Here is a 19,302-nt window from a genome sequence, read left to right as displayed (position 1 = left end):
GCACGGATTTTCATGCGATTTTCACCAATAGTTAGTGTTGGGAACCTGGGGAAGGTTTAGGTGTATAATTTATTATGTTTTATCCGAGCGAAGCCGGGACGGGCCGCTGGTCGTAAATAAATGAAGTGAAGTAATTTCAATCAAATTATAAAGAAGCATGTACAGTTTATTAACGGGGAGACTGTGATACTATGATATAACAGTTAACGTTACGTAACTGTAACTATAACGCAGGTACTCACCCGGTTCGCACGTCGCTCTATGGAAAATTAATTGTCTATTGCACTCTACCCATAGATTCAATAGGAAAATATGTAAGAAACAATATCGGTAAGCTCTTCTCTTCTGGCATAATAGAGACCAACACTTTCCTCGGCAATCGGCATTTCTTCTTAGCAGTAGTCGTTCCGAAATGCCAATAGTTTTGTGAAATTACTATGTAATATAAAATTTGACGTTAAAACGTGCCCGTGAAGGTCTAATTTCTGAACTTGAAAATTTGATTTGGAAAATTCAATTTGTTTTTTTTTTCAATTACCAATTCAAACCCAGAAAAATTAGGTAATAAATGTAATTATTGTGTAGTAGTAATTAATTATACCTTTGAAAAACTTTCCCAATTATGTTAATTGCTTAATTTTCCCAATTTTTACAATAAAATTATCACTTTTATATCACAAGTTCCACATAACATCTACGATTCCCGCCGATTGGGAATCTTAGCTGTTATGTGTGAAATAATATTTGAACTCAGAATATGACTTATTCTTTTCTTAGTGGCCAGTGTGTCTAACATAAATCCTGAACAAGCCCTAATGTAAACTAACACAGTGCTGAGCCAAGATCTGAGGTAAAAACAACTTCATTTTAATTACATCAATTCATTACATTACAAATATATTTTTAAATTGACAATAGTAGGTCTTTATCAATTAATAATATATGGTAAATTGGGCTCTGTTAGTTTACCAAGTGATAATTTTATTGACAGTGGTTGGTAAACTCGATACGATCACATATTTGTCACGTGGTAACACCTACTTGCTTGTTAGATACACTGAAATGTGTGTGGTTCCGCTTCCGCCCTAGAATGGAATGGAAGGACCGCTCCATATACCTCCCGTGGATGTCGTACGAGGCGACTATGGCACACAAAACCGCTCCCATGGAAATCGTTTTTAGTTTTAATTCAACCAAGCGATGGATCGTCTATATCTGTTTTACAAAATAAAATACTGGCCAGTGTCAAACTTTATATAAAAAGATTTTTTCATTCGTGATTTTTTAAATGTTGCTTGTTTCGGAGGGACCTACAAAAACAAACAGTTTATTTGCTATTAGCTATCTGCATGTGCCCAATTGCATTTAAATGTATGCCCCAAATAATTACCATTAACCTAGGATTTTTTCTTTGTTCAATAATAATGTTAATTAACCAAAATTTGGGTTAAGTTATTGCAAACGAAAATAATCTTTAAATGTACCAGCGAAAAATTCAATTTTACGTATTCGATGTTACGAACCCTTGGTCATTTTGATAGAAATTTAATACCTAAATAGAACTCTGAATACGTACAAATTAAGTTGACATTTGATTGCATAAGAGCTGCATATAAGACGTTTAGTTTATGCAGCGAACGGTGCACGTGTAATATTCGGGCGGGGTGAATGCACTTGACATACTTGCCTTTGCACTTTGGCTCTATAGTTCTTTTTTCAAATAGAAGCAGGTTACCGGGTACTGTTGATTGCTAGTTTTGTTTCTTTTTATCTATGGTTTCCGTGATTGTTAGTGGCCAGCTATGTTTATGTACTTTCTTTGTCATTTTTTAATCATTCATTTTATTTTTCGAACGAATCAATTTTTTTGGTCATTACAGTTATTATGATGTGTGTCTAATTTATTAATAACAGTATTATTATATATATTATATTATATACATATTTATTAATTAGTATTGATGCTATATATGTATATTATTCATCCATTTAACATTTCATACATGTACCTTATCTAATTAGACATAACTTGGGGTTCTTTTCTAGCTACCTATGTAGACCCAGTCATTTGGCTCCATACGGCCAACCAAACATTTCTGTAATTACCTACGAATATCTCCTGTCAGTGTGACAGATAAACCTTATCTCTATACTAATAACTTTTATATTTATTTAAACTTTTAAATTTTCATCAAACATACCTAGTTATTGATATTTGTATTAATCAATATATTTTCATACGTTTTACTTCAGATGAAGATATACCTCACTATACCTGGGGTCAATGACACTGCTGAAATGCTATAAATTGGCCACTTTAAAAACGCCTAAACTAATTTAGTGGCTCCGTGGTTCTAACCCAAACTTCGGACAGAATGATGTCATTCTTGACAGACTGATTTCAATGACTTCTAGCAGAAATTTTATTGCCATCTTGAACTTCAAAATTGGCTGTTTCACTAATTATTTCACTATAAGTCAAATGAGATACTTAAACAATAATTAACGGAACTCATGTGACAAAGATTTAGGAGTTTGTTTCATGAGTAAAAAAGTATTCATTATTTGAGAACTAAAAAATAACAATTCGCTAAATTAACTAATAAATTTAATTACCATGTTAACGTGACAATTTTTTTTTCTTCACCATATTAACTGTAACACAAGAAATTATGTGTTACAGTTAATATGGTGAAGAAAAAAAAATTTGATGGCCAATTAAATACTTAAATTGCATACATGTATGGGCTTTTTCTAATGTACGAAAAATAAAATAAACAACAAAAACTACTGACAACAAATATTTTGTTTAAAATGTCGTTAATACGGTCATTAAAATGATTCCAGAGTTCTAGGTCAACGCAGTGCAGATGCAAAAAAAAAACAATTCATTCTTAAAATGAAAATTAGAATATGCCATGTCACTAATTTTGCTCTCACAAGGTCGGTGACCTCAAACGTCACTGTGACGTCACAGCTGTCACTTTTGTTTTAGGGCGTGATCTAATTTTAAAATGACGAATGCAAATCACTGGCAGTTAACAATGGGGCGCCTTCAGACATTTTATTTTCGTGTATGGATTTAGTTAGCTATAATTTTGGAAAACAAAAACTACTAACTACTAATTTATTTACATTAGGTACCACATAAAATTGCTGTATTTATTAATATTTACATGCACAGCAAATATTTTCAAAGTTACGCACTTTTAAAGTAAGAAATATGGCGCCTACTAATAAAATACTTCATAATATTGTGTAAATTAATAACCTAGCCAAATATACGAGTATGTAGTTTGTAGAACATTCCGTAAAGAGTTCGTTCACCTCTAGCCGAATTAGTCATTGATCACGTACTGTTTTTATATTGAGTAATTAAATTGCACTTCGAGAATGAAATTTATTTGTTCGTAATGTATCTCCTTTAAAGGTGTTGTATTCATATGTATAAGTAACTGAAGTCAGAATTGTTCAATGTTGCTAGTGATAATATCAAAACAATCATGTTTTTCTCAGTTGCCTATAATTAATGCATATTTCATTTTATGAATGGCAAAGAAAATTACTACAACTCATTCGCGAATGAAAAATAATTGAATTTCGGAACATTCCAAATTCAAAATTTCCCCGACTATTCTCAAGCCTAGGAGGTCACGAAGGACTACTATAGTATAGTCGATCTAAATATAATCGAGCCGAGAGGTCAGTGAACTCGTGATGTCACTCGTACTACACGTAACGCGATCCCCGATAGTGATATCATTCTGACCGATATTAGGTCATTGTCATTTGATTTTTTTATGCGAATGATAAGCGGTCACTGTTGTTTACCAGTGAGATTACGCAAAGAATATGATATCAATTATTATGTTGTTTCTTTCCGTATTATTTTTGTGACGTGCCAATGGACGATATTTTTATGTAAGTAGGTATATATTTTTATGTTTAATGAATAAGAAATAAGCGCAACTACAAATTACTTGTGTAACGTCACATGTTTTAGAGTTTTTTACTTCCATATAATACAGTACATCTAATATTATAAAGATAATAAATTTGTGCGTAGGGTATCTTCGGAACTTTCTGCACAGCAAATCTATGATATTAATGTCATAATCATAAGATAATGCATGACATGCATGCGATTATTTTTTATCACAACTCGCTCGCGCGTAGCAACAATCGTAATCGGTTATTTATAATCGGTCACGGCAAATCGATTTTCAATCATACTTTTCATGATCGTGCAATCATTCATTTTACAAATGAATAATTGCAACCATATTGCAACGTTGTTTTGGGATGTTTGACATTTAAGTCCTGCACTGCGCCTCAGAACTAGGCTGACATTGTGGTGCCTCCTGAAATAAAGATGCATAGACACTTAAGTCTCTGCTCAATCAGATGCAGTCCATACCCATACTCTAATACTAATCCTGCTAAAATTATAAATGCCAAAGTTTGTGAGTATGGTATGTAGGTACGTATGTTTTTACTCTTTCACGCAAAACTGGACCGATTGTTATGAAATTTGGTACGCGGGTAGAATATAACCTGGAATGACACATAAAGTACTTTTTATCCCGAAATCCCCGCGGGAGTGAAACCCCCGGGGCGCAGCTAGTAATATAAATGCTAAATTCTGACACGTTTTCACGGCTAAACCTCGTAATGCGATTTTTATGAAATTTTGAATAAATTTGGTTATTTTATTACCCGAGGTCAAATATTAGCTACCGCGGGCGGAGCCTCGGGCAACAGTTTTATTTTCGTTCAAAGAATTTTCTGTGTAGTATTTCGATCAAATTTGACCCTTGAATTGGATAAAACGTAACATAACTTTATTTGGTCAGTCATATGGAGAAATGTCATATTTGACAGCTGTCAAAATACATGCAAAACATCTTGTGTAAATCTTATTTCTCGACCGTGACAATTTGGACAGTAGGTAAACATGAAATCGACTGTCTGTGGACGGCAGGTCATTGACCCCACCTCTGATCTTCCGCCAAATCTATACTGATCCGAAGTGATGTAAACATTACTTGGTTTATTTTCAGTTGGCTATTTCGAGGTTCTAGATTCACTTGTTATAAAAATACGACCCAAATTATTTAAAAAATCTTTTTTACTGTTTATTATTGCATTTGTTTTTTTTAATATTATTTTGAAACATCTCACTAATAATTTGGTGGATTTCACGATAAAGTCTATCGTGAGAACAAAATAGAGGCCAAGTGAGAAGAAAAATACATTTTCATCAAACTTTTTTTTTAAATCTTGAATCTAAGTGGTTGTTATCTAAAGTGCAAATAAAAACTTTACTTCCTGTCAGCCAGCATCCATAAAAACTATTTTGAGAACTATATTCTCTTCTCATACGAATTTCGAACGCGATGCTCGCTGGCCACTTTTTAAATGGTGATGTACAATTAATTGTAGTTGGAGTTTAGGTTTTATGTCATTGTGATAGGGTTTAAAGGATAGTTGTTTGGTGGTGAGTTAATAGTTGCAATGTAACGTTAGTTCGGACAAGTCAGGCCGTTCACCCGTGACGTACGCAAGCCGTTAGATTAAAATTCAAATTTGGAATAGAAGCCTGCATTTGTGGTTTGGCATGGAGGCTTCGCTGGGTCGTTGACCTTTTGACGTTTTATGGGCGTGATTGTGATTCTACCTTGAGATGTTTTGTAAATGTCAACAAAGGAGCCCGCAATTCGTAATGTGTTTGTACACAAATATTTACCTACATTATAAATACATTTCATGAATGAAACGATGTACCCTACATATAGCGGCTATAAAAAAATCGTAATATTTTGATAGTGACAGTGGCAGATCCATTTTATTTCTAGCTATTTATGTCCCAGTACTGGGCCTGCCCTAATATCTTCCACGCATTTATTTTTAATTATTTTATTTATTTGCGCACAAAACAGTTTATAACAACTTAACATGTTAGGCATATGTTAGGCTTAAATAGTATGGGTGCAATGGCTGGTTGAAAACTAAGAATGAAGTGACTTATATACCTAGGTGTAGGTACCTAGATTCCTGTCTACCTACCTACATTCCTGTCTTTTCTCAGTGCTCTTCATTATTTGTCAAACTGATGACTACTGAAAAAGGAAGGATAATAAAAAGAAGATAAGATGGTCACACGATTTTAAGGCCACAATCGCAGAATTTATAATATTCAAAATAAAATCAGGTAACCAGCACACAATTTGACGTCACAGTAACTGACCCTCAAAATTCAATATAACAAAAAAAAAACAAAACAATACACATTAAATAACCTAATCCCGTAACGGTGCATCGAACACGGCGAGAATTTGAAATTGGTGACGTCACTGGGCGTGATACCATTCCGAAGCGGCCGCGGGTCACTGACCTGTGACGTCAAATCAGCTGGCCGCGTGCAGCGGGGCGAATCCACTAGTCTGGCTGTCTTGAACTCGACGTTCCGTTTATAAATCACTAGCCCGATCGCTAGAAATTCGATTTTTAAATTTCGAATTCGTTCGTCGAATTTTCTAGTTTGGCGACATACAATTTTGGCGATCTCGTTCACTATCTGAATGTTTCATTTTTTTACTTGTACATGCTTGTAGGTATAATGAAAACCTCTGTTACTTTTTTTTGGGTAAGCGTATCACAGATTTTTTATATACTTAAAATAAATAACACTATATTTATAACTGTTCGATGATAATAACAGGAAAACACTGTAATTACTTTAGTAGGTACCTAGGTTATAAATAAAAAAATACAATTGTGTTGAGCATTTGTAATTTATTTTATTCGAAACTGATAGAGAAAAATTTCAGAGAATAATAACGTAGGGCTTACAAAAACAAATAGGTACCGTAGAAAAAATACCAACTTTACCATTGACTAACATTCCTTCCTATACAACAATAGACAAAAATCTATGATGTAACAATCATTTTGACAACAGGATTCAGTTATTTCGTGGATGGAGCAACATCCTACAACCGTTAGAAAAAAATCATTGTTTTAAATCTATAGTTTTAATCCATGCCACCGTTATTGTCCAATCATTTTATTGTTTTTGTCACTGGCCAGTGACATTTTAATGGTTTAAATCAGATGGTATCAAATGGAGAGTATTGTCATGCAAAATTGTTCTTTTTTGTTTTTTTATTAATAGTGACAAATTCGAAATTCGGATGTGTATGTATCTGGTAGAAAAAGCTATGCTTTAATTCGGCCAGTTACATTTATATCATAAATAAATAAATCGCTCATTTTATTTCGTAATAATGACGGTTACCCATTTTCACAAACTCAGTAAATAAAAAGAAAAATGGCTGGTTTATTTTATTTTTTTTAAGTTCAGACCATAGTGTCATAAAATTAAGAATATAGCGCTTCCGGCGACGCCATGGAGAAGCCGAAGGCGGTTCGTAATAGGATTTTCACTTAATTTAAACCTATTTATTGTACAAACGTCTGCAGTATTATATATGTAAAATTATAATATGCACAACGACTACCGTTTTAATACTAAGCTCTAACAGAGTTAATTAAATTTTAATGTACATAGCTGGTGCCGTTACTTCGTTTGTGTGGAATTCATATTATCACGTTTAGATTTTAGCCCTTTGACTATACAGTCGGTGGTAAAATATAACAGACACCTCGCAGAACTAGATAGCTAAAAGATTTGCTTTATTTGATAACTAAGTTTATGCGGTGGTTCTTAGATTATGTTTGATCAAAATCCGCCGTTCAAAAGTTGTAGCGAAATGAATATAAAGTCTGGGTATTTTTTTAAATTTGTCTAACAAATAAATTGTATATGAAGGCATGGCGATATATCCTTTAAGTTTTTTTCGTGTGGAATTTATTTCGGTAACCGGTACATATATTTTGTTGAGAATTAACATTCTGTTCTTTTTTTATTATGTAGTGAATCTCAATACATCAGTAATCATCACAAGTTTATATAGAAATTAAATCTACTCGAGGTTTTATGTAAAAAATAGTTTTACGACCAAGAGAGTCGCCGAGCCCAGAGGTCGGATCCTCATTTTTGACAAAAAAAAATTGCATTTCAATTATGTTGATGATTAATTTTAAAAGTTTATCTGTAACTTGAAATTTATTGTACATACTTACCTGTATATAAATTAATATTATAATATAGTAGTAAGTAATATAGTATTCCAGGAAACCTATATTTTTAAATGTTTGTTCAACCGAAGCCGTAGTCTGCTTACACGTGGCGGAAATAAGTTACTTTTTAATTGTTAACGCCATTAAAATCAAATTAGAAATATTATCGGGCAAAAATTGTCCGTAGCAGCTCTATCTGACGTATAAATTGAGTTTCTTATTTCGTATATTTTGTCAGATTCTCTTGAAAATATCAAAAACAAATGACAAACGCATTAAAAAAAAAAAACAAAACCGAGATTTTCGGATGTTACATTTCAATTGTAAATCTAAAAGTGCTGGCTTTGAGATTGTCAATGATATGATATTCGTGCCAATTTGTATTGAAGACCGAGGAAACTGGAGAAGATGAAGTATAAAAGCGGAGGAAGAAATTGGGAATTCGTTCTCATGAGAGACAGAGAGAGAGAGAGTTGTAGGGTTATGATTGTCGAGCTGTTCGTCAACTGTTTTATAGCAATCTTTAAACTAGTCTTATATCTCTCTAATGCGTAACTTAATTAATAACATCGATTTTTTTTTAACAGAGATACGAATTTCTCGAAATTAAAAATAAATTAGTTCCATTGTCCACGCCAGAAAATCTTAACTTTGAAACTGGCACGAAAGAAAATTAAAAAGTAAAACCGCTAGCAGAATAGACCCTACAGTACAGGAACGATGCTACGCACACACTCATCCCGGCGCGGCGAGTCATCGGCCGCGCTCCGACCTTGCCGGGGTCGATGAACCGTCACACCGAAAAAGCTCGTTCGAATTTCGAATTGCCAGTTGCCACACAATAATCCTCTTTTCTTTAGATATTTTTTGAATTTAGAATGTTTTTCTTTGACATTCTCAATAATGTCGCATTTTTTGAATTGTAATTTAAACAAAATAGTTGAAAATTTGCGATTTGTCACAAAATATGTACCTACCTACCTCATAGACTAATATATTATTTGCCTATTTTCGCTATTTTCTATCACTTGATTGGTCGCTTGATTGAATGATCACTTAAAAACAAAGAAATATTAAATCGCATCAGGTCAAATTATGGTTTTCAAACAAACAACATTTTAAAGCTCATTATTAATTTGACTCTTATCGATTTTTAGTTTTTTATTAACAGACGGAAATAGAAAAACAAAAAAACGAATTAGATCAAAAATAAAAACATACAATCCATCAATTCACAATTTTATTTTCTTACATTAAAAACGTAGCCTTAGGAAAAATGCCATAGACTATGCAAAGATTCAGAAGTGTCTTAACAAATAAACTGTCAATTCTAACCATACCTTTTCGTTTGTTACAGCTCAAATTGAAATAATACCATGCAAAGTGTGCGGTGACAAGTCATCAGGAGTCCACTACGGGGTGATCACGTGCGAAGGATGCAAAGGCTTCTTCAGGAGATCACAGAGCACAGGTCGGGTTCTTCAGAATTCATTCCTCACACGCTTGCCACGTTTCAATGTTCCTCATTCGTGCTCTCTCATTCGATTTCATGGAATTCCATTTTTAATTTTCATGATCATTTAAATATAGAACAATAGTTTTTTCCTTATTGAACACCGTACGGAGTTCCATTTCTAATATTTAGGGCATTTTTTGAAGCTCACAGGGCACAAGTTGGGTTCTTTAGAATTAATTCGCTTGTTACGTTTCAATATTCCTCATTCGTGCTCTCTCGTTAATTTTTAATATTCGTCATCATTTAAATACATAAAATTAGTTTGATCTTAGCACCAAAAATATTGAAACAATTCGTAGTTTATGATGTTTATGAATCAACTAAAACAAGATTGTTTTACAAAGTGATTCACACAAAAATGTTTGATTGTTCATAATCATGTCATTATTTTTGTGGTTCTGTTCTTATAGCGAGTACTCGTGTCATTTTGAAACATCCTTTTACATGATTTGATGACCTTTTATATTAATTAAACTTAATCATAAATTTTTTGTGCTGTTAGTACATCTGTCATTTATTCGGCAGATCTTTCAAAGTCTCAATAAAAAAATCATTTCATGATTCAGCAAATTAGATATTAATTTTAATTTTTGTTTGTACTTATTGGTTCATTTGAAAAAATAGTACCTATTCCTTTTTATTTCAACTTTTTGAAATTCGAATGTTGTTATTTGTATTCCAATTTCAATTTTGATTGCATTCCAATTTCAAATTTTATATTGTATCAGGATTTGAACAATCCGAATGAGGTTTGATGTCATATCATATACAGTCAAAGACAATAACAGTTTTGAACATACTGAAGATTCAGGACAAAATCTTCGGACACGGCAACGTGTGCTTTTGGTTAAAAAAAACGTAAGTAACATACACACAAATCATATTTAATCCGCACATCATACCTGATATCGACCACGTCAAATCATGTCATTTACACGCAAATATTTTTTCTCATCAAAATTTTAGACATTGAAAGTTTTGGTCATATTATATATATTTTACTTATATAATTGACGATATTTGACGACCTAGGTGGCGCAGTGGTAAAGTTCTTGCCACTGAACCGAGAGGTCCCGGGTTCGATCCCCGGTCAGGTCAAGATGGAAAATGATCTTTTTCTGATTGGCCCGGGTCTTGGATGTTTATCTATTTATGTATATGTTATAAAATATAGTATCGTTGACTTAGTATCCCATAACACAAGTCTCGAACTTACTTTGGGGCTAGCTATTAATCTGTGTGATTTGTCCTAATATATTTATTTATTTAATTTTGGACGATTAAATTTGGCTCATTTTGAAATAATAATATACAAATAAATTAATACAGAATGCGTTTTCAATTTGATTAAAATTCTTGACTTGTTCTCGTTGTCGGATTTCGTATATTCATATGAAAAGGCAAAGGGAACGGTCCCTTATAGCCATGTGTGCTAGCGACACGCGAAGAACAAGACTTAGGTTAATTATGATCTTCATAAAATCGAACGAATTGTATTGAATTAGAGTTTTTAATTAAGAAAATAATTCTACTTACTTTCCTATCATAAGACAACTGTACATTTTATATCTCCAAGTGCCGCCCCATAATAAAGTGTACAGTCAACAGTACATCAACCTATCCATTGCAAATTCGCCGTTATTACTGTGCCATAGAAGTTCATGCATGGTAATTTGATATGCTGTTGACTGTACATGGTCTACTGACACTATACATATATAGTTTTATTATTTGTTCAAAGTAAAAATTGTTATTCACTACCAGTAACTACCAATCGCCCCCGAAACAAAACGTACACAGTAAACACTCTAGAATTTAATTGTTAGAAATAAGAATTATATTCACCCCCGTATTGTTTCCAGTGGTGAACTACCAGTGCCCCCGAAACAAAGCGTGCGTGGTGGACCGCGTGAACCGCAACAGATGTCAGTACTGCCGTCTACAGAAGTGTCTCAAGCTGGGCATGAGCCGTGATGGTAAGTCTTCATCGTATTACAGTCAACAGCACATCAACCTACCCAAATTCATTGCAAATTCGCCGCTATTACCGCGCCATAGAGGTTCAAGCAGGGTGACTTGATGTGCTGTTGACTGTACTTTCCCACTCGTGTATTCATCACGCAGGTTTGCCAACAACACCACAGATTCATTTTTAACTAGATTTTGCCCGCTACTTCGCTCGCATGAGTTATTTTGCGAAAGCGGAACACAAACTTTCAACCCCCACTATAGTCAAATGGGTTTTGAAAAAATCTACGCTATGTTTGAACCGGAGCCTTTAACTATACATATGTATACCAAATTTCATCAAAATCGGTCCAGCGGTTTAGCCGTGAAAGCGGAACATACAGACAGACTTTCGCATTTATAATATCAGTAGGTATGGATTTTTAAATTTTATATTTTGAATATCAATTTTTAAATAAAATTACATTTTATGTACATGAACGATAGATTGGTGTGATGGTCTCGTGTGAACAAAATTCCAATTTTAATTTTGATTCCATTCTAATTTCAAATATATTTTTTATCAGGATTTGAACAATCCAAATGAGGTTTAAGGTCATAACATTCATACAGTCGAAGAAGTGATACACACTTTTGAACATATACCAACATTCAGAATAAAATTTTCGGACATTTTATTTACAATTTGTGTAAACATCTTACAACTATTCGAAGTTAAAAAACATATACATAACACCACTCATGTGCAGTCGGTTAAACACACCTTCACACGTGGCGGTATGAGGAAGCGGGCGCGGGTCAACGACCCGTTATCAGTGTGATAACGCAATGTTATGTTAGTTTACGGTGCGTGCTTGTTCATAAGCGGAGGCGGGTAGCGGGTCTAACTTAAATAAAAAAAAACTTCAAAAATTAATTTTGATGTGCCTATTTTTTCATTTAAATACACGACTTCCGTGGCGTAGTGGTTATCACGACCGTCTGGTATCTGAGGGACCTGGGTTCGAATCCTAGCGCGGGCAAATATTAGTATTTGTGATCACAAATATTTGTCTGCTGTTCTGAGTGAGTTGTGGCCGTTGAGTATATGTATTGCACTTTTTGTGTCTACATTAGGTGAATATGATAATGATAATATTAGTAAATAGAAAAGATTTACTATTTATTAGATGTTGCCCGGGGCTTAGCTCCCGTGGGAATTTTGAGATAAAATATAGCCTATAGCAATCTTGGATAACGTACCTTTCTAATGGTGAAAGAATTTTTTAAATTAGTTTAGTTGTAAATTAGTTTAGATCACCCGCCTCAAACATACAAACTCACAAACGCTTACCTCTTTATAATAATAGTATAGATGTGTTTGTAACGATAAAACTCAAAGCTTAAGACCAATTTTAATAAAATTTGCACAGACTGTCAAATTTCCGATTACATGTAATCTATCGAATTAAAACCGTTAAATTGTCAACCGACATAATACCGAAATCGAAATTGAACTAATCATTGTCACAATTCGAAGGCAAGTAAGCGAAAAAAAGTAGGAGTTTCAGAAGTTAAGCACGATTTCAATGTCCTGTAACGAGATGGGTGACCGCTCGCGTGTCTCAGCATACCGCGACGCCATTGCTCACCGATGCGTCCGAATTGCGCAACGGAACGTAACGACTAGTGATGTGTACAACACCATGCATTTATGTATCGATAAAATTCGCATTACAGACATGCAAGTTTGCTACTGTCATACATGTTTTTTGTCATATAATATCAAACAAACCTTAGTTGGGATACATTAAAGAAAAAATACATAGATCTCATTAGTTGTTAAAATTGTCTTTCTTTTTGCCTTAACTTTTTTTTTTTGGAATTATTAATGCCGGTAGATGTCGCGGTAGGCATCCCAGTAGTTGGATCTTAAATCAATTTTACTGGCTACGTTGAGACAAAAATAAATATTTTATCTCTGTCATCTCCGCATGTTCTCAGTTGCGTTCGGGAAGCCCGCGGCCATTGTTAAAGATTACTTTAAAATTTTAAAGATTCGGCTGTAATTTTACAACCAGTATGTATATGTTATAAAATATAGTATCGTTGAGTTAGTATCCCATAACAACAACCACAATTTACAACCAGCTGCTTGCCTGACGTTAACCCACAAATCAAATGAAATCAAAATCAAACAATATTCACAAATTAGACCTTCACAGGCACTTTTTCACGTCATATTCTAAATTAAATAATATTTACCAAAGCTACAAACTATTACTACCTCTTTGGGAATGCTATTAATGCTTTTTAGCTGTCTAGGTTGTGTTCTTTAATCGCTTCGTAAGACATCTGCGATCATTTGGCACCACACGCAATATGAAAATAAATCTTCATAACGAAATTAGTCAACAAAAATAGAAATTTGATCTATAAATTGGAATGTAGGTCCGGCCAATGACACGCGACAACCTCCGTGTCTGAAAAGGCGTCTACTTTCGACCTAAAAGTAGATTTAGGCCATTTCTGTGAATTGGCGTAAGTAGGTTGGCGAAGGGACACAAAAACTAATGATCCGTTATACATTTTCACAGCTGGCAACATCCCAATAGTCTGGCAATAAAATTAGGCTCAGAAATGTCAAACACCATTAACAATTGTCACCAGAACGTTGATATTGAATGATGTAACATGTTAAACATGTCACAAGATACATTTAAAGCATTTATTATCATGAAAATTATTCCAAATATTGTTTTTACATTGTAATTATTTTATGTTATTTTTTTGCTTTTGTAAATGGGTTCATTTGTGAGTCATTTCTTGTGATAAATTTTGAGATCTTACTGTGTAATTTGACATTTGTTTGTCGTCTCAATCTAAGAATACAAAATAAGCTCCAACTAAAGCTAAGATTGTTGAGTTTATATTCATAATTTATTGTTATCATGCCAGTCTCTGGAAGTCGCCATATTTCACTTACCTTCTTAGATTCAATCATTTTTATGTCTCATTCTATCCAATCCACGAGCAATACAATCCATGATTCGTATTCTGTTATATTCTTCTGTACACCAGAAGACCTTAATGAAGCCAACATCAAGGCGATTGCTATGATCACTTACTGATTTAAACTAATATGATTTGTACGCAATTTCGAGTCGAAAATCTCAACTTTCTTTGATATCTAACATCAATTTTGAAATTGTTTCTTTTAATTTACGTTCATATTTCGAAAATTTCCCATGTTATTTTACGAATTTACTCTGATGTCTTACAACAGCCAATCCATATGTTGTCATAACCAGGATTCTGGTATTTCCTAGTCCAGACTCGATTCCAGATAAGTTCGGGCGTGTCCTATTTGATCGATATCATACATCGATAACGCCCCATCACTAGCATTGTGCAATTGCATTCGTAACATCGGCGTTAGCACGTAACACTGCCCCGTTATGTATGTAAATATAAAATATTGTGTGTGACCTATTTTTTTTTCGTGTCATCGATCACTCCCAGTCATTGGGGAAAACGAGAAAACGGATATAGTAATGAAAAATGACATATACTATGTAAAATTAAAATTTGACGGCTAAACAGCTAGACGCAATTTTGATGAAATTTGGTATACATGTAGTTAAAGACCCCTGGCCAAACATATATTTTTTTTAAATCAAACCCCCAAATTGTCTATAATGGGGGGTGAAAGTTTGCATGAAAATGATGTCTGTTCCGCTTTCGCAGATACATTGACGCGGACGAAGCCGCGGTCAAAGGCTAGTCCATTTATACCATGGCCCAATTTTAATGTGGGCAAGTACATTGGACTCATTTAGTAAGAATTGGTTGGACTCATGTACTACTATATCCCATAAAGTATTATGTGTAAGTTTTGTTGTGTGCCTTAGAAGTGATGTGCGAGTCCAACTTACACTTGGCTGGCTTTATTTAAAAATAAATAAAGTATTGTCTAGGTAGGTAATAAATTAAAGTTTTACTACAGGTCAATGGCCATATTTAAACTAAACAATAACACTTCAAATATTAAATAACAATATATTTTTTGACATAAATTTATACTGAGACAGTTGTTCCTTTGTAGTTAGCTGTTTTGGCCTCCTTGTCATGTAGAACGATAAACTAGGAACTGCCTCAATAAAAACAAGACCAAAAACAATTGAGTCCTGACTACAAACAACATCCTTCAATAGGAAGACCAAATTACGCTGGTCATAGTTCAACGAACTTTTTACAAAGAAAACTTCATAGCCGAAAATTTACTACTAAAGAAATTACTAATCGGCCGATTTAGGGAGTACGCTGACCGCCCGCGTGTTCTTACAAATTGTAATACGTTTATATTTTGCTGCGTTATAAGCGAACGGTATCAAGCGTTACGTAGCCATGTGTATACGTCACACCAGCGTACGTATACATGTATACGTCAACCGCGGTCGAGAGTTCGTTGTTCTACTAGGCACTGTGCCAAGCCAACGGCCTGTGTATTGTATCCACACACACACCTCCGCCAACCGCACACAACAAAACCTAATATTAAAACGCACACATCGCCATTTGCACACAAAGACATTACCTCTGTTGGAGGTATTGAGTAACTCGACGTGTCATTGAGAACATAATTGCATGAAGACGTGTAGAATACCGATATTATTTTTTTTTCGTGTGAATTCGCGATGGGAATGCTGAGAATATCGAATTCCCTGTTATGTCACCATTTTTTAACGATGTCAGCGCGCGTTGCGTGGAATAGCGCGAAACATTTTTGGCGCGGTGTCGAGTGGCGGTACTAATGAGGTTTTCTTTGCAGCGGTGAAGTTTGGGCGCATGTCGAAGAAACAGCGTGAGAAGGTCGAAGATGAGGTGCGGTTTCACCGGGCTCAATTGAGGGCGCAGACGGACGCGGCGCCAGACTCTGTGTACGACGCCCAACAACAGACGCCAAGCTCGAGCGACCAATTCCACAACCATTACAATGGGTAAGTAGCGACATCTGTTCGTGAAAAGCTATGGTTAACTTATTAATGTAATTAATTTTTACAAGACAGTCCTAATTTAATTATGGTAGGTTTTGAGCATGACTGAAAGGGATAGATCAGTAACCTTTTAAAATAAATAGAGTTAATAACCGAAGTGATAATAAATAACATACACATAATAACAGATAATAACCAATAGCCTTATATGTCTCTATTTTATCAACTAATAAATGCTGTCCTCCTTCCCGAGTATGGCGACTGCGATGCTTTTTACGTTCAATTCACTATATTATGATAATGATCACTGTTTGAATATAGTTGTTTTCCTTGAAAAGTATCTAACTGCAAATCAATTATTTTCTATTATGATACCACTAGTGCCATCTACCCGTTATTTTTGCAACTCCCACCGCAGTCGATTTCCCTTCATAAGAACCGTTTGAACCCCTCAATTCATTGCTTACTATTCGCATCGCGGTGCATCAAATGCAGCACTGTCATTTACTGTTTACGGTACTTGAGAGACACGACTTGAATGACGGCCAACGGTAAATGTAAATAGCGCCACCTAGTAACGAGTAGCGGTACTAAGTGTTTCTAAGAAGATATGATAGATGGCGGTGTCTCGCGTGAGATTTAATGCGATATTGATTGGGTTTTTGTTGTTTCGTTGGAAGTTATTGATGAGGTATTTAGGAAACACGTTGACACACATTACACGGCACCACAGTTAGTTTTTAATGAAGCGCGTTCGTGTATTCTACCCTTTTACAGACATAAATACTTACACGAAGACGTTTGTTTAAAAAAGCGTGGTAAAATCTTTCGATCATAATTTTCTCTGCTACAAGAACAGAAAGACCTTCTCCCAGTGGAATATAATGGAGTTTCTTGGGCACTAAAACGCCGACGTTTTAGTCCCCAAGAAGCTCATTTGACAATAAATAAATATCCACCTTCGATTGGTTGCCGAAGTTATAACCTTATTTGTAATTTATTTTATTTATTTGTAATTTTTGTCTTATTTTAATTATAATTTTATGTATTTATAAAATTGCTTATCATTATTGTTTCTTACATTTTTCCTATAACCTATTATTAATGGATATGCAAAATGTATGGATTCACGAAAACCTGACAACATTTTCTCAATCATTTCCTTAAAAGTGGCGGTAAACCCATCTTAGAAAGTTAGCGAGAGCCTTCCATGACTGTTACAATAAAAAAGAAAATCTCTCTCATTTTCGCGTGTTTCCCGCTTACATTCCGTGCCGTCGGTGAGTTGATTTCGATCTTCAAAATTTTTGAGAGCCCGGCCTTCGGACGCCACAGCCGTGAATGCGTGGTGCATTGAACATGAGACATGAGAGAGAAAGGATTTTTCTACGCTTTCCTTTCGACACTTTATTTTCATAATGTTCCAAGACATGTTCTTTTTTAAATTAATTTTTTCTTTATGCTCCTCCAGCTACCCGAGCTATAACTCCCCGCTGTCCTCCTACGGCTACAACAACCCGCCAGCGCTGACGTCCAATATTAGCGGGATCCAGCCGCCGCCGCCGCAGCAGCAGTACGATGTCGGTGCTGACTACGTCGACTCCACCACGTACGAGCCCAAGCCCACTGCTGGGTTCCTGGACCCAGACTTCATTGGACACGGTGAGTTTTTCATTCATTCATTCATCCATTTATGTACATTCAGTTTTGCTCGTTTCTAGCTCATTAACACTATTGTTGCGAACATGATATGGACTCTGAAATAATTATTTTGAGAGTAATTTCAATTACACATATCAAAGTAAAACATTTATCAACCACGAAAATAACAACCTCCATAGTACAATAAGACTATACTGCTGTAAAATTATAAAAAGGCATCTAAGAAAGTTATGTAAACACGTAATAAAGACATGTAAGAAAAAACGCATTTTAGTTCTGTTTCCTACTAACATAATTTAAGACGCTCTCCCAATAGACGATCAGAAATCGACCATCGTCCGGCCGTCCGGCTCCACTACAGCAACGACCTCAACAACAACCATGCGGCAGACAACAGTCACAGAAGTACCACGAAACAGAATCTCGGAATTCGACAGATACGAAGAAAGGATCCAATCGCCAGCCACAATTTCCAGCGTCATAAACATAAAACAAGAAATTAAACCGGAAACGTCGATCGGTGTCGACAATTTGGTCCCGAGTTATGTCGACTCGACAACATTTTTGCACAGTCCGTCTAATATACAACACAGTCCTATGGACATTCAGAACTCTGTGCTTGTCTCTGGACAGAGTTCTGTGTCGTTGACTAGCGAGGATTTGAGCCCTGATGACCTGACGTCCAGCAGTGGACACAGCCGGCTCATGGACCCGATGAATTTGAATATGTCTGGCATGGGCATGGTGAATCCCAACGCTGTGACCAATAGACGCCATCAAGGGTCGAGCCATAGCGAAGATCTGCCCAGTAAGTTGCAGTTAGAAATTCGTTTTTGCGGCCAGTGTTTTATTTTTTTTTTCTATAGTCTTGTCATGCCAGTATTTTTTTGTTATCATCACATATTTTTTTTGTTACTTAAAGTATATTTAATTTTGTATTACGGCCAAAGTTTTTTTTTTTTGCTAGATCGTCTTGTTAGCACAGTTAGATGACAGTTTTTTTTGTATACGATGTATTTTATGTTTGTTATATGGATT

The 19,302-nt window shown here is 34.9% G+C and overlaps 1 protein-coding gene across 16 annotated transcripts in view; it reads left to right on the top strand.

Moving 5' to 3' along the window:
* Hr3 (Hormone receptor 3) overlaps positions 1–19,302 on the top strand; it is a 114,574-nt gene that overhangs the window by 87,040 nt on the left and 8,232 nt on the right. For 11 of the 16 annotated variants that reach the window (XM_053765105.2, XM_053765095.2, XM_053765103.1 and 8 more), the window contains 5 exons: positions 9,500–9,613; positions 11,521–11,634; positions 16,437–16,605; positions 18,074–18,264; positions 18,581–19,072. In XM_053765105.2, the coding sequence (XP_053621080.1) occupies positions 9,500–9,613; positions 11,521–11,634; positions 16,437–16,605; positions 18,074–18,264; positions 18,581–19,072 (1,080 nt within the window). The remainder of the gene's footprint in view (positions 1–9,499; positions 9,614–11,520; positions 11,635–16,436; positions 16,606–18,073; positions 18,265–18,580; positions 19,073–19,302) is intronic. The other 5 variants (XM_053765107.1, XM_053765104.1, XM_053765112.2 and 2 more) reach the window with 1 other exon arrangement.

Source organism: Plodia interpunctella, chromosome 27 (assembly GCF_027563975.2).
Source record: "Plodia interpunctella isolate USDA-ARS_2022_Savannah chromosome 27, ilPloInte3.2, whole genome shotgun sequence".
In the NCBI taxonomy this organism is placed as follows: Eukaryota; Metazoa; Arthropoda; class Insecta; order Lepidoptera; family Pyralidae; genus Plodia; species Plodia interpunctella.
The sequence above is the reverse complement of the archived record's forward strand: the minus strand, read 5'-3'. Positions and strand labels throughout refer to the sequence as shown.